General features: G+C 43.0%; 1 protein-coding gene across 1 annotated transcript in view; it reads right to left on the reverse strand.

Moving 5' to 3' along the window:
* Positions 1 to 16,510, reverse strand: part of usp15 (ubiquitin specific peptidase 15) — a 49,861-nt gene that overhangs the window by 19,213 nt on the left and 14,138 nt on the right. The window contains exons 6-9 of the mRNA XM_083658017.1: positions 16,105 to 16,166; positions 6,315 to 6,462; positions 2,382 to 2,555; positions 382 to 540 (exon numbers count right to left, since the gene is read on the reverse strand). Coding sequence (XP_083514143.1) covers positions 382 to 540; positions 2,382 to 2,555; positions 6,315 to 6,462; positions 16,105 to 16,166 — 543 coding nt within the window. The remainder of the gene's footprint in view (positions 1 to 381; positions 541 to 2,381; positions 2,556 to 6,314; positions 6,463 to 16,104; positions 16,167 to 16,510) is intronic.

Genomic DNA, 16,510 nt, shown 5'->3' on the forward strand with positions numbered 1-16,510 from the left:
ACACACACACACACACACACACACACACACACACACACACCTGATCTGAAATGTGTTAACTGTGCAATATGTGGATAATCAACTCCTAGGAGTCCCTTTTTGTTTAGCTTGTATGCATACTTTTTTCTGAGTAAATTGAGAGCAACGTAAACCGGAATCAAATTCCTTGTATGTCTACATACTTGGCCAATAAAGCTGATTCTGATTCTAATATCTTATCAGGAATAAACAACAGCTTTCTTCCATTCTTTCCCATAGTTTTTGTGCAATTACATAAGAGTTAAAGACCTGGAAATGATTTAATTAACTTTCTATATTATGCTTATCAAAGATTTTCTAGACTTGTGTAGGATCCCTGATTAACTGAGCTGTCGGGCTCACCTTATCGGGCCTGCCGTCAGCGTCGTTGAGCTGGATGTAGGGCTTCTTCCTGATGCGGTTCAGATCTTCATGGAGGCCATCCAGCAGGAAGGCCAGCAGCTCTTGTGAGTCCTGCTGCTGGTAGCCCGAGAACTGGGGGGCGAAACGGCCCACCTGGGTCTGGAGGGTGGAAAGTAAACGCATTATGCATATTTAAAAGATGACATTTTGAAACGCATCCAAGAACATCATTCATTCATTCTTTCTTTCAAAAAAGAAAAAACAGCAAAGAATGACATGATGGTGTGTTGTGTTCATACAGATACACCATCCGAGTAATGTCTATGCCGAGTAATGTCTGGATATCTTCAGGAGTTCACTGCATGTCTGAAAAGGTCTTAAATGAACATTTTGGGAGATTCACCTATTTGCCATATTCCCGATATTAAGAGGAGAAGAGAGATGCATTCTCTTCCCTGTGCATGCATTAGAAAGTAGCCTCGCGCCGCTCATGCTACAATACACTAGCCTGGGTAAACCCAGCCTCCACGTGACCTCTATGTGCTATCAGTCACGAACGATACACCAGCCTACCTTTGGTTCAGTCACCAAAAATCCAGTCCAACAGCCCCAAAACCTCATATGTACATGTTTTGACTCGTGTATTCACCACGCGAAGAAATAATAATCCAAAGTTATGGGAAACGGCCATTTTCCAAGTAAATCCATAGCCAGAACTAACATGGCGGAACTAGTTACTTCCGCGTTGACTGAGGCACATGCACTGTGTGCAGTCATCAGTACTTCTGTGTATGTATTTACTTTGAAAATGACCATTTGCCATAACTTTGGATTCTTTCATTGCGAGGTGAGTACACAAGTCACAACCTGTGTTGGAATGTGTATTTTTGGTGATGACTGAATGGGGGTAGGCTGGTCTACCGACTACCATTGTAGTTAGCAGGAGCGGCGCGGGGCTAGTTTCTAATGCACGCACAGGGAAGAGAAAGGCATCTATCGTCTTGTCTTACTATCGGGAATATGGCAAATAGGCCAATCTTCCAAAATGTTGCCGGGAACACTCTGCCGACAAGTGATGCCATTCATGAACAAATGACATCACTGGTCCACAACTTACCTCAAATCAGCCCTCAATAACTGTTCAAGTAAATGAATGCCTGCAAAACTGATGACCATTTTCTGATATACTACTGATTTTGTAATGATATAGAGTTGGTTGAAAATCGCCAGTGTTCCTTTATGGGGGCTAACTGTGTGTTTGGTGGCGAGGGTGGTGGTGGGGGGGAATAATGATCGAATTTTCATTTTGGGATGAACTACTCCTTTAACAACTCCACTATCTCTGTGCACAAATGATGGTATTTCTGTAAGGATATCAGGTAGCTTAAGCGCACGTTCACACCATACGCCAATCCCACGCTGAAGCCATGCAGTTTCATTTCAGCATCCTTGTTAACAGGTGAGTCCGTTCACACCAGCCGCACATCACGCCCAGCTAAAGCCACGCAAAAAGCCACTCTGAACGGATAGTTTGAGCTTCTGTTCTATTTTCCAAGCGTGCAGTGCGCAGCAGCCGAGGTGCCAGGCATGAAGTCAATGTAAGTTGTGGGGGGGATGGGCGGGGGAGCAGCTCCGAGCCAGGCGCTGAGGAAAAGAGTGTGTTTCTGGTGTGACCGGTTTAGCGTGACACTCAGCTTGAGCGTGACTTCGGCGTGGCTTTGGCGTATGGTTGCCGTATTGTGTGAACAAAGCGTAAGTCCTTGGTTGACAAGATGATAAGACTTTTACAGACTTGATCCTCTATATTAAGATAAAGATACTAAAATATAACCGTATTCTTTAAAAAATTGTATACCTGTATAGAGTGCTTTGGAAGTGAACTCAACATACAGCTGAGCTTACTAAAGGCTATTGCTTCTCGTGTCCAGGCACCAACATCAAGGACAGAGGATGCAGAGAGTGGAAAGAAACTATTGAAATTCAGCCAAAGCAGTAGTTACCTTGAAAGGCCTGGGGGTGACGTAGCTGTATTTTCCCGACCACACCTGCTTGAGGAGCTCGTTGTAGGCTCTGGCGATCTCCCCCTTCATGCCCAGTGGATTGTCCTCGTTCAGCTCGTCTGTGTATTTGTCTTTGAGGAAGTACTCCAACAGCGGGGGAACGTTGTTTAAACACTGAGGAAGAAAACAGAGAACAAAATGTTATCTCAAAATAGGGGGAATAAATAACTAACTAACTAACTAACTAACTAAATAAATACATAAATAAATAAATAAATAAATAAATAAATAAATAAATAAATAAATAAATAAATAAATAAATAGAAATAATAAGAACAATAACAATAACAATAATAATAATAGCTGCTGTGCAGCAATGGGTCGTGGCCGGGCAAGTCTCAAGTCTTTTAGCTATAGTCCAAGTCACGTCTCAAGTCTTCAGTCACAAATCCAAGTCAAGTCTCAAGTCTCTTATGGGTGAGCTTTCTATCATCTGCTGCATGCAATCCAGCTTTTTCTGATTTCCTTGCAGCATGGAGCTTCTTGATCATCTGATGGCGTTTTTTGTTGCGAGGCATCTCAACTGGGACCTTACATGGAAAGATATACTGTTCCCACTTATATAGTGTCAACCAGAAAGGATTTGTGACATCACTTATGACATGACATCACAATAGCTCGAGTGACATCAGTGATGGTTTCACAATTGCTTGACTGACTGATGACATCATAAATACAACCCAATTGCCGTACTGTGGAAGTCGATGCAAAGGAGTGACATCACACCACATGTGATGTCACTTATGACATGACATCACAATAGCTCCCCAGGGACTCTTAGTGGCTGGCCCAACACGAGCTCGGCCGAAGAGGACTGCAGATCCTCCTTAGGGGCCGAGCGCAGGCTGTAAAGAGGGCTATTATAACGCCACCATCTGCTCAATTTGTGTATTTCTTTCGTGTATAGTATAAGGCCCCTCTGTGCACCTCCCTACGAAGTTTCGTAGCTGTAGCTGTTATGGTTTCTGAATTACAGCTAATTTACTGCAAATTTTTTCGAAACCCCATGCAAGTCAATGGGGGAAAAAAATATTATGACATCACAATTGCTCGAGTGACATCAGTGATGGCATCACAATTGCTTGACTGACTGATGACATCACAAATACAACCTAATTGCCAAATGTAACAAGATTTTTCGAAACCCCATGCAAGTCAATGGGGGAAAAAAATATTATGACATCACAATTGCTCGAGTGACATTAGTGATGGCATCACAATTGCTTGACTGACTGATGACATCACAAATACAACCTAATTGCCAAATGTAACAAGATTTTTCAAAACCCCATGCGAGTCAATGGGGAAAAAAAATATTATGACATCACAATTGCTCGAGTGACATTAGTGATGGCATCACAATTGCTTGACTGACTGATGACATCACAAATACAACCTAATTGCCAAAGGTAATTAAGGTAATTAGGCTATACACGGGGCCAGAATTCAACGTTTTGATGCACTGTGCGCTCAATTTTTGACCGATCGAAAATCTGGTTTGATACTTTTGTGTAGAACAGTCTAACGATGCAGATACTGAAGTTTGGTGTCGTTTGAAGAAAAAATGTGGGAGGAGTAGGGTTTAACCAGGAGGATGAAGAATAATAATAATAATACAGGCAAATACAAGCAGTGGCCTGGCGCTTCGCTGGCCCGGCCACTAATAATAATAATAATAATAATACAATAAAATTATAAAAAAAAATATATATATGAATAGGGGAAGAATCAGTTCAGGCTTCCTATTCATTGTCTGTTTCAAACTTCCATGCCATTTTACGGACTTTAATTGAGTGACAGGATTTGAAGATTTAGATGTTCAATATGGCACCTGCTAATAGTGACTGTGAAACTAGGCCATATCACTATATCTAAGTAACCTGGGCCCGGACCCTCAAATCTGCCAACCCCACAGATTTGAGTTTGCTGCTCTTGGCCTGGCATCATAATATGCAAATTAATTTTCTCTGGCTTTCTAACCCTTCGAGCTAAATGGTAAAATGGACTGCATTTATATAGCGCTTTTATCCAAAGCGCTTTACAATGTGCCTACATTCACCCATTCACACACCGAGGGCGGCCAGCTGCCACACAGGGTGCTGGCACAGCCATCGGGAGCAATCTGGGGTTCAGTGTCTTGCCCAAGGACACTTCGACATGCGGACTGGAGGAGCCGGGGATCGAACTACCAACCTTTCGATTAGTGGACGACCTGCTCTACCTCCTGAGCCACAGCCGCCCCAAGCCCCGAGCTATAGACCCTTTTCGCGGGGGCCATTTTGTGTCGAAAAGGCAGAAAACACAGGTGCCAGCAAAACACTAATGAGGGTTTCCAAATTCCAACCATGGACGTTTGAAACCCTCATTAGTGTTTTGCTTGCACCTGTGGCTCCCCTGCCTTTTCGACACAAAATGGCCCCCGTGAGAAGGGTCTATTGAGAGCCAAGTGATTGTCCAATCAGCATCAATGAACAGCCCAATGGGCGGGACCAGCCGTTGTCAAGTGCGGTTGTTGCCCCCAAAACCAGTGGGATCCATAATAGGGCTTCAACAACAATGACTGCGGCCGTTGCCTGCTGTTGAGGCTGTTTTAAATTGATTACAAGTACCAATTACTTTGAAATCCGAACACACACTGCTTGGAGGGCATTTATTCAAAGGGGAGATGTTTTTGTTTTTTACGTTCGCCCGACTGGAGTAACTAACGTAAGTTTCAGGCCGATATACGTTGGATTTGGCCTCTAGTGACTGTTTGGAATTCCCCTGTGGGGATCCCATCATAGAAATAACAGAGTGCAATCAGAGTAGAAGATGGAAATGAGTGTACGAGTTGACAATTCTGTCTGAATATCAGGCTAATATCTAAGCAATATAGATGCAGATATCATAAGATGTGATATAGTAAAGGGTATACACAGCTACGTAAAATGTGTGGTCATAATGTGTATCAAAAGTTACTAATACTACAATCTTTTTGCACAATTCTCAAACTTTTCAAGACGTGTCATCATGACTTTTTTTCTTCTTTTTTTTATAATTCCCCCAAAAGTTAATAAAGTAATTCACCGGAATACATACGACTCTTTTTGTTAAATGGATTTTTTTGAATGAATATAATTGCAGTGAAAATTGCAGACTAATTGGACTACTAGACAGTGTTGCATTACCACCACCTACTGGATTATTATATTAAAGCTACATAGTAATCCTTATAGTCAATGGATTAATTCCTTATATATTCATGAATGAATCGGCCTGTGGGACATGAGTGATGATTAGTTGGGGTTAGGTTCATTCTAGCAACAATATATATATATATATATATATATATATATATATATATATATATATATATATATATATATACATATATATATATACACACACACACACACACACACATACATTAATAATCTAATATACATTTTTTAATTCGAATGTCAGCATTATGAACGAATATTCGAGGACAGCCCTAGTCAGAAGTATACATTATAGCAGAGAAGGACGTAGTACAGTCCTTAGCAGTATGGGGGATCTTGAAATAGTTCTATGCTCCTCTTCAAAGTTTCGCTCAGGTCTCTCCCAGAACCCACAAGCGCCCTATATTTGGAGTCTCTTTTTTTTTCATAAGGATGGTTGCGCATATCCTTTTGAACATGACTCCAGTCCAGATAGAGAAGTAGTTCAAGAGTGAGTGAGTCCTGGCTCAAAGCACAGATCTCCTCAACATCTCCTCAAAATCCCTAAATCCCCAAACTCTTCAAGACTTGGAAAGTAACATAACCATTTTCCAGACTTTCCTGTGTAGAAATCCCCTGAAGGCATGTTACCTGCACAGCAGAGGTCATGAAGCAGGTGTTGAAGGCATGTTACCTGCACAGCAGAGTTCATGAAGCAGGTGTTGCCCAGGTTGGAGAGTCCACAGAGTCCTGAGCGCTCGCTCTGTCTGCCCTGGTCTGAGTAGTCATAGCTGTTGCTGTATGGGTGGTAGGATGGCAGACTGTAGCTCGAGTTCTTCACACTGTGCAACACACACACACACACACACACACACACACACACACACACACACACACACACACACACACACACACACACACACAGAGACAGGTTACTGCTGGTCGTGCTGGATAGCTGATTGTCAAACTGATACAGTACAAGCACAGATATGCTAGAGAAGACACTAACACACACAAACAAGTCAAACATTACTACTTCTACTTCACTAAAGTTATACATTGAACATGCACTATGAGAGACCACCAGGCAAACATACAGCTTTGGCGTCCACTGCTTCATCTCCTACCCAATACCACACTAGAGGACCAGAAAATCAATGCTGTATCCAGAGAACTTAAAGCTAGCCCCCCACACACAGCAATCAGCAGACCTCTGGGAGGGTTGCAAGGCGGAGTTGGCCGTTTCTGGCTCCCACTGGTGGAGAGAGGCAGCTGTGACGGTGGTAGAGACGGTGGCCTCGCAGTTCAGCACCCGGTCCACCCTCCGGCTGTCCAGCTCCACCGCCTCAGGCCTCAGGCACCACCAGCAGCACAGGAGCATGGCATCTCCGCCCTGCCCGGGCCCGCACCCGCCCGCATCTCCGCGCAAAACACAGAAAAGACCCGCAGCCTGGATGGGTTTCAGACCCGCAACCTGGATGGAGTTCAGATCTGCAACCTGGATGGAGTTTGGTCCACCCTGGATGGACTTCAGTTCAGTCTGGATGGACTTCGGTTCAGTCTGGATGGACTTCGGTTCGGGTCCGGCACGTGCAAAAGCCAGGGTCCGGGAGGCCAGGGAAGAAAGTCCGGTCTCCACTGTTGAGTCCCAGTGTTAACTCGGTTAAACCCAGTCCAGCTCCGGCAGCAGTGCAAAGATATTCCAAACCAAGATTAGGCCAAATTGTGCATCCTACTGTAAGTCTTGTGCTGCCCTGTCCTCTGCCATGACCCAACAGCCCTTAGTAAACAAAAGACCCAGCTATGATGCTAACAAGCACACACACACACACACACACACACACACATATGCGCCCTCTCCTCCCCACACACAAAGATCTGAGTGAGTGGGATGGATGGCAAGCTTATAACTCCCTAGCTAGAGCCAAGTGAGCAGCTCTTCTCCTCTCTTCTTTTCCGGGTTGCTTTGAATGTCATCCTGGCTGCCACCCTCTCCACTCAGATGCCCCCCCACCCCACCCCGTCCTGTCCCGTCCCGTGTGCTGGTCTCTACTCGCTCCTCTGCTCCTCCCTCTGGCCTGCCTGCTGCTCTCTGATGCTCTACTGCTACAGTACCACCAGATATTTATAGCAGCCTCAGCAGCAGCAAGGATGCTCAAGACTACCGCTACCGGAGCTAGAGGTGTACAGAGAGAGAGAGAGAGAGAGAGAGAGAGACAGAAAGGGGGGAGGGAGAGAGAGAGGGGGACAGAGAGGAGGAGAAAAAGAGGCAGACACAGAAGGGGGAGGGGAGGAGAGAGCGAGAGGGGGAGGCTGACAGAAGAGAAATGAGATGGGGATGGAGGGAGCAGCTGATCCACTGCATCCAGCTGAGGCTGCAGTATTCACAGGCCTCACTCTCCCTCAGTATCACTCTACTGCTCGCTCGCTCGCTCTCTCTCTCTCTCTAACACACACGTTGACACACTCAATCTTGCTCAATCTCTGTATAGAATATCCCCTGTTTACACTTGCGCACACACTCTCTCCCATTCTAAATACACCATTTGACTCTCTTAGCACTCCCTTCTCTCTATGTCTGAGTGACACACACTCTTTGACAATCTCACTCTCTTTAATATGACATGGCTATCTCTATCTCACTCTCTTTAATATGACATGGCTGTCTCTATCTCACTCTTTAATATGCCATGGCTGTCTCTATCTCACTCTTTAATATGCCATGGCTGTCTCTATCTCACTCTCTTTAATATGCCATGGCTGTCTCTATCTCACTCTCTGTAATATGCCTTGACTGTCTCTATCTCACTCTTTAATATGCCATGGCTGTCTCTATCTCACTCTCTGTAATATGACATAGCTATCTCTATCTCACTCTCTTTAATATGCCATGGCTGTCTCTATCTCACTCTCTGTAATATGACATAGCTATCTCTATCTCACTCTCTTTAATATGCCATGGCTGTCTCTATCTCACTCTTTAATATGCCATGGCTGTCTCTATCTCACTCTCTTTAATATGCCATGGCTGTCTCTATCTCACTCTCTGTAATATGCCTTGACTGTCTCTATCTCACTCTTTAATATGCCATGGCTGTCTCTATCTCACTCTCTTTAATATGACATAGCTATCTCTATCTCACTCTCTTTAATATGCCATGGCTGTCTCTATCTCACTCTCTTTAATATGCCATGGCTGTCTCTATCTCACTCTCTTTAATATGCCATGGATGTCTCTATCTCACTCTCTTTAATATGCCATGGATGTCTATATCTCACTCTTTAATATGCCATGGCTGTCTATGTCACTCTCTTTAATATGACATAGCTATCTCTATCTCACTCTCTTTAATATGACATAGCTATCTCTATCTCACTCTCTTTAATATGACATGGCTGTCTCTATCTCACTCTCTTTAATATGCCATGGCTGTCTCTATCTCTCTCTTTAATATGCCATGGCTGTCTCTATCTCACTCTTTAATATGCCATGGATGTCTATATCTCACTCTTTAATATGCCATGGCTGTCTATCTCACTCTCTTTAATATGCCATGGCTGTCTCTATCTCACTCTCTTTAATATGCCATGGCTGTCTCTATCTCACTGTCTGAGTGACATACACTCTTTGACAACCTCACTCTCTTTAATATGCCATGGCTGTCTCTATCTCACTGTCTGAGTGACATACACTATTTGACAACCTCACTCTCTTTAATATGCCATGGCTGTCTCTATCTCACTGTCTGAGTGACATACACTCTTTGACAACCTCACTCTCTTTAATATGCCATGGCTGTCTCTATCTCACTGTCTGAGTGACATACACTCTTTGACAACCTCACTCTCTTTAATATGCCATGGCTGTCTATCTCACTGTCTGAGTGACATACACTCTTTGACAACCTCACTCTCTTTAATATGCCATGGCTGTCTCTATCTCACTGTCTGAGTGACATACACTCTTTGACAACCTCACTCTCTTTAATATGCCATGGCTGTCTCTATCTCACTGTCTGAGTGACATACACTCTTTGACAACCTCACTCTCTTTAATATGCCATGGCTGTCTCTATCTCACTGTCTGAGTGACATACACTATTTGACAACCTCACTCTCTTTAATATGCCATGGCTGTCTCTATCTCACTGTCTGAGTGACATACACTATTTGACAACCTCACTCTCTTTAATATGCCATGGCTGTCTCTATCTCTCACTCTTTAATATGCCATGGCTGTCTCTATCTCACTGTGTGAGTGACATACACTCTTTGACAACCTCACTCTCTTTAATATGCCATGGCTGTCTCTATCTCACTGTCTGAGTGACATACACTCTTTGACAATCTCACTCTCTTTAATATGCCATGGCTGTCTGTCTCTATCCGCGCCTTGGGAAGAGGAGCCTAAATAAATAACTAGGACCTGGAGAGAGAGCCTTGGTTTCATCACAGGGGTCGCTGTGTGTGTGTGTGTGTGTGTGTGTGTGTGTGTGTGTGTGTGTGTGTGTGTGATGTGTGTGTGTGTGTGTGTGTGTGTGTGTGTGTGTGTGTGTGTGTGTGTGTGCGTGTGCGTGTGCGTGTGCGTGTGCGTGTGTGTGACGTGTGTGTAGGGAGCAGGCGAAATGTATTCTGAAGGTCACTTAGACTGCAGAACATGTGCATTGCAACAAGCTCCAAGGGAGAGGAGAGGTAGAGAGGGACAGACAGAGAGAGAGAGCGCAATAGAGAGAGAAAGAGAGTAAGCAAGAGAGAGAGAGAGAGAGAGAGGGATTAGTACTGCCTGGCAGAATGTGGGGATGCCGCCTCAGAAGAGACGGACAGTAAAGGCTAGCTGCTTCAGTGTGTTTCCACTGAAGCTAAGAGACAGACAGTAAAGGCTAGCTGCTTCAGTGTGTTTCCACTGAAGCTAAGAGACAGACAGTAAAGGCTAGCTGCTTCAGTGTGTTTCCACTGAAGCTAAGAGACAGACAGTAAAGGCTAGCTGCTTCAGTGTGTTTCCACTGAAGCTAAGAGAAGGACAGTAAAGGCTAGCTGCTTCAGTGTGTTTCCACTGAAGCTAAGAGACAGACAGTAAAGGCTAGCTGCTTCAGTGTGTTTCCACTGAAGCTAAGAGACAGACAGTAAAGGCTAGCTGCTTCAGTGTGTTTCCACTGAAGCTAAGAGACAGACAGTAAAGGCTAGCTGCTTCAGTGTGTTTCCACTGAAGCTAAGAGACAGACAGTAAAGGCTAGCTGCTTCAGTGTGTTTCCACTGAAGCTAAGAGAAGGACAGTAAAGGCTAGCTGCTTCAGTGTGTTTCCACTGAAGCTAAGCAGACCAGGCCAGAACCGCACAATCAAAAATACATGCCTTACATAATGTGGGAGCATTTAATAGAAAATAAAAATAAAAAAAGCTGCCCCATGCATAATTCAGAGAAAATTATGGCGCTGGCAGTACAGTGAGCCAGGGGGACATGAGAGCAACTGGGAAATGAAGATCCAATTTCCCCAAGTCACCTGCTCTGTGCATTATCATACAATATAATGTAAATCAACCTGTGACAACAACATAAACGTGCAACTCCGGGCCTATGCTCCAAACCAGGCAAAGGTAAATACTGCCAGCTAAGCCTACTGCGAAACAGTTCTGTTGCTGCTCTGTACAGTAGCAAGAGTTAGATTTTCTTTTCCCTGGACAGCAAAGAATCCTTATGAATGTGTTAAAAAAAATGCTCAGTTCATTTCAGCTCGTTATTAGTCAATATTGATTTGATTTGATTTTTTGTGGCTGAGCTTGTGGCTATTATTTCTGCATTCCAATAGTGTTAAGCAATGAGAAGCAGAGAGTCTATATCTAAAAAGGCACACACACGCCACATACACACATCATGCAGTAAATGACACACAGTCACACACACAGAGTGGAAGGAGGGACAGTGAAGTCTATTGAATGGACAAGACAGACTAAAGCCCCCCCCCCCCCCCCCCACACACACCCACAGTGGAGCAGTGCTCTCTAGTACAGGGCTGACAGGCTCCTATGACTTTGGAAAACACTCCTAAACTTACTGTAAGCTACAGCAAAATATATATTATTTTTTGCGTATTTATGTCGCCGTCAATGTCTATGGTGAGATGTGCAGTGTGTCACCTTGAATGACAGGAAAAACTAGGCTGACCTGGTATTTGAGATGTTTGAGAGCACATGACTTGCCTCTGTGTGGACTGAAATGCACCAAAAATACTAAAATCACTTCTGCCACTTGACTGAGATATAACCAAAATTAGGCTTAAGATGCTTTTGGGAAAACCCAGGACAAATGAAGGCTTCTGAAAATATAAGTTAGCACGAGGGCTGCACAATTAATCATAGATAATCTTATATCTTGATTTTATGCTTCCATGATTCATAATTATGTACCGGTACTCAGTAATTACAATATTTAAGTGTTCAATTCCCCTATAATCGCAGTGACCAATCACAAAGTTGGAAAGTGGAATGTTCATCCATGTGAACAAAACAAAAATGATGGTGAAGCAGGCAGAGACCTTATGTGGTCCAGCTTTGGAAAAATTTAGCGACGAGCAAAGTGGAAACGAATGGATCGGCCCAACGTTACAGAGTAAAATCCTTCTCCTGAACCATAACGTGAAAAAGCTGATCACATTCCTAAAAATGGATGATGACAAATGAGTACAACATAGGGTTGTTGTTGTGCCTCAAAGTAATAAACTAGTAATTATGTATTATTTGAATATTATAAATAATGACCCCAATAAGAGGAACACAGAAAGCGTGAAAACTACTTTTAGATATATTGCACACAGATTTGTATTTCATTTTTTTGTGAGAAAACATGCTAAGGTGCAAAAGTGCAATTAAATGATTTTGATAAATAATGGTGAAAAAGGCAAATTATCATATTTGCCGTAACTGTGCACTGTGTGCAGCCCTAGCTAGCATCATCAATCAGTAAGGCATCAAATTAGAGCTAGAGCATTAACTGACCCGCTGACTAAGCTACCAAGAAACACCTATAGGCCCATTTCTAGAGAGCAGTGCTGTGGCTGCAGAACATTCCTAAAGAGATCAAAACACACATAATCCCAATGCCCATGCCGAGATCAGCTCCTGTCAGGAGAGCACCTTGAGCCCCCAACCCCAGCCAGAGATAGAGCTGTGCAAAACAAAGCTCTACAAGCTTCAGATTGGCATATTGTAAACCGGCTCATTATACTATGACTGAATTTATGAATGAGTGTAAAGTGAACAGCACAGATTATACTATGACTGAATTTATGAATGAGTGTAAATGGACAGAACAGATTAAACTATGACTGAATTTATGAATGAGTGTAAATGGACAGAACAGATTAAACTATGACGGAATTTATGAATGAGTGTAAAGTGGACAGAACAGAGCCACCGATTTTAGAAGATCACATCCACCCCAATTTATAATAATCTTGGCACCGTATTTTTTTCAGGAGCTTAAAGTCGAGCTGAAATGAAAAGTTACCTTTTAAACATTTTAGATCACATCCCTGGTGATAAGAGCGCACCTATTTAACAATGTATGCGCTCGCCCCAAAAGAAAATCACAAAAATCTAATTTATTTGATTTTTCACATCAAAAGTCAACCATGTTGTTTTCAATAATAACGAAATCTACAGTGTGCTTACATCAGCTAGTACTATCAAATGTCAACCCAATTTCAACCAATAATATCATGACATGACAGCTGTCAATCAATCTTTATGGTGAATGCAAGGCGAGCAGGCGAGAAAGCAGTCCACTAATTTAATAATGTATTTTACCGGACAAATCTGAAACCTACCGGTCACATTTCAATAACAGTCTATACAAACACAATATAATGTAAATACAGCCCCGTGGACTGTGTGCTCGTTGGCTAGCTCACTGTGACGAGCCAGAGCAGAGCACCGGCTGGCGATCCCCCCCCCCGGCAGACAGCTGTTTCCAAGCCAAGGGAGAGTGCCGGCTGCCATGGTAAATACAATATTCCTGAAATGCGAGTTAACGATTAATTACATGTCCTTTGCATCTACATTAAGTGAAGACATTACCATCATTTTATTTTTGATGTTACATTCTTATTGGCTAAGTGTATTAAAGGAACACTCTGCCCATTTTCAACCAGCTTTGTATCATTAGAACATCAGTAGTATATCAGAAAACTGTAAACGGTTTTGAAGTCTGTCATTTAATTTGACAGTTATTGAGTGTTAAAGTGTGGACCAGTGACATCACTGGTCCACACTTACTCAAATTAATAACTCATTAACTCAAATCAACTCTCAATAACTGTCAAACTATTCATCATTCATCTAGTTTGACAGTTATTGAGAGTTGATTTGAGTTAATGAGTTATTAATTTGAGTTAGTGTGGACCAGTGATGTCACTGGTCCACACTTTAACAGTCAATAACTGTCAAATTAAATGACAGACTTCAAAACAGTTTAGAGTTTTCTGATATACTACTGATGCTCTAATGATACAAAGCTGGTTGAAAATGGGCAGAGTGTTCCTTTAACATTTATGGGCTAGCAAAGTCAGCCCATGTAGACAGCCATGTTGCCTGCTTGGAGCTTTCTCCTTATCCCAGACACGGCCACTTTTCAACAGTCAAATCAAACTCCTCCACACGCTATGTCCCATCTCTCTACCCCGTTTCACTCAAAATATGTCATGATAAGGAGTCATCGTGCGTTCATGTGCTGTCGGAGTCATCGGAAAAAACGTGATTCAGAGAGTGAACATTCACGTGAACGGCCGGTCAAGTCGGAAACAACAAGTCGGCAACTCTGTGATAATTTTGGTACACGAGTTGCCGACTTGACGTCATATATGCAGAAAACATGGCGGACAAGAGTGGATGTTTTGTTGACGGTCAGAAACTTTTTATGTACCGGTAATTTGTGTATTTTGCATCAACTATTTGCTCACATGTCATCATGTCGTTTAATATGGTATTACCGTTAGTTGCTGTCCTCGTAGAGTGACCTAGTTTACTTAGAAAACGTATCTATTACGTGATAACAACTCAGGTAGGAGCAATAACGTTATCTCCACCAGTAATGTTAGAGTCCCACAGATATTGCTTGCAGACTACAACCAGTCTAGTTCGAAATCACTAATATAAAGTTCCATATTGTTTCAGATTCAGCCTACGCCCTACATGGATAGCAACATGACTGCACTGGGACGCTGTTTCTATTTTTTGGGGGCTATGGTTGCTATGGTTTCCACATTTCCGATGATCCCGACACTACAAGGACATGAACACCCGCGTGTCGGAAGAACGACCGGCCAACTCGGAAAATCGGAAAATCGAACCATCCAAGGAGCACATGAACGCACGATCACATACTGTCCGGATAGCATTTCAGCTCGACTTGAATGTTTTCAGTGCTGACAGAAAGTTGATGGTACAACCCACACTCCTTGTACTTTTGCACAAATATCTCTTTGCGCTTTCCTTGCATATTCATTGTATCTGCCACTATTCATCCTTTTTAATTGCATTGGGATAAATATTTTTGTATTGGATCGGTTTTCTCATTATGGCTTTATTGTGCCTTGCCATGAGGCGAATTCCCAGCTTTGTGGACAATAAAAGTGAACCAAATAAAAATAAAAAAGGGGGAAGAAAAGAAACGAAAAAAGAAAACGATGTGATCAACTTGAAGCGACATCAGTTATGCTGCTTCCTTATGTGACAATACCGTTTTGGAGGCTGTGGTGCCCCCCATTATATTATCTGTGAATCTAGAGCCAGGTTTGTGAAAGCCTAAGCTCCATCTCTGGCTGTATCCCTGCCCTCCACCCAGTCTGCCATTCACAACACTACTGAGCCTTACTTCCTGCTGTTGAAGCTGCTGTTATGATTGTTTGTGAGAGATGAAGGCGAGATCTTTGGCAAAGCAGAGAGATTGGAAGCACCAGATGACCTTCAAAAGATAAAGAATAGATCATGAGTTAGAGAGGGGTGTGGGGGGTGGGGGTATAAGGAGCTCTCCGGAAAGGCGTGTGAGGGTCAACTAAATCATGAGATGAGTTAAAGTATAAACAGAGGGATATGTCAGCAACAAAAGGCCAAGCAAACAAGGTAGACTGAGGCAAAGTCATAGAGAGAAGATGAGGTGTCGCAGTGGCGTAGTAGCAAAAAGTCAAAAGGGGCTTTCCATTTCCAAATCCCAAGAAAACCCAAGGTCCTTTTTCAAGGGAAAAGGAGTTTCAGACAGCTTCCTGGACTTCTGATAAATGTCTATAACAAATATATATCTATAGCAATTCAGTGATTTATATGAAATTTTTCTGTCAATATTTTGCAGCCATAGTGCTGATAGGAGAAAGTAAAAACTTGATCAGATACAGCCTAGAAAGAACTCTCTATTCGTGTAGCAAAATACGACTTAACTCCTTCACTCAGCCAAAAGAGAGAGAGAGACACGCAGGAGATGTGCCGGTCACTCACTTGGGTGCTGTGGAGCCTCGGGGCCATGAGCCATCCTCATTCTTCTGCTCTATTACAAGAACCTGCAGGAGAGGAGACAGAGAAAAGCAGAGAAAAGACTAAACCAGGTGTCATCCTCATTCTTCTGCTCTATTACAAGAACCTGCAGGAGAGGAGACAGAGAAAAGCAGAGAAAAGACTAAACGATGTGTCATCCTCATTCTTCTGCTCTATTACAAGAACCTGCAGGAGAGGAGACAGAGAAAAGACTAAACCAGGTGTCATCCTCATTCTTCTGCTCTATTACAAGAACCTGCAGGAGAGGAGACAGAGAAAAGACTAAACCAGGTGTCATCCTCATTCTTCTGCTCTATTACAAGAACCTGCAGGAGAGGAGACAGAGAAAAGCAGAGAAAAGACTAAACCA

Source organism: Poromitra crassiceps (genome assembly GCF_964638095.1).
Source record: "Poromitra crassiceps genome assembly, chromosome: 2".
Lineage (NCBI taxonomy): Eukaryota > Metazoa > Chordata > Actinopteri > Beryciformes > Melamphaidae > Poromitra > Poromitra crassiceps.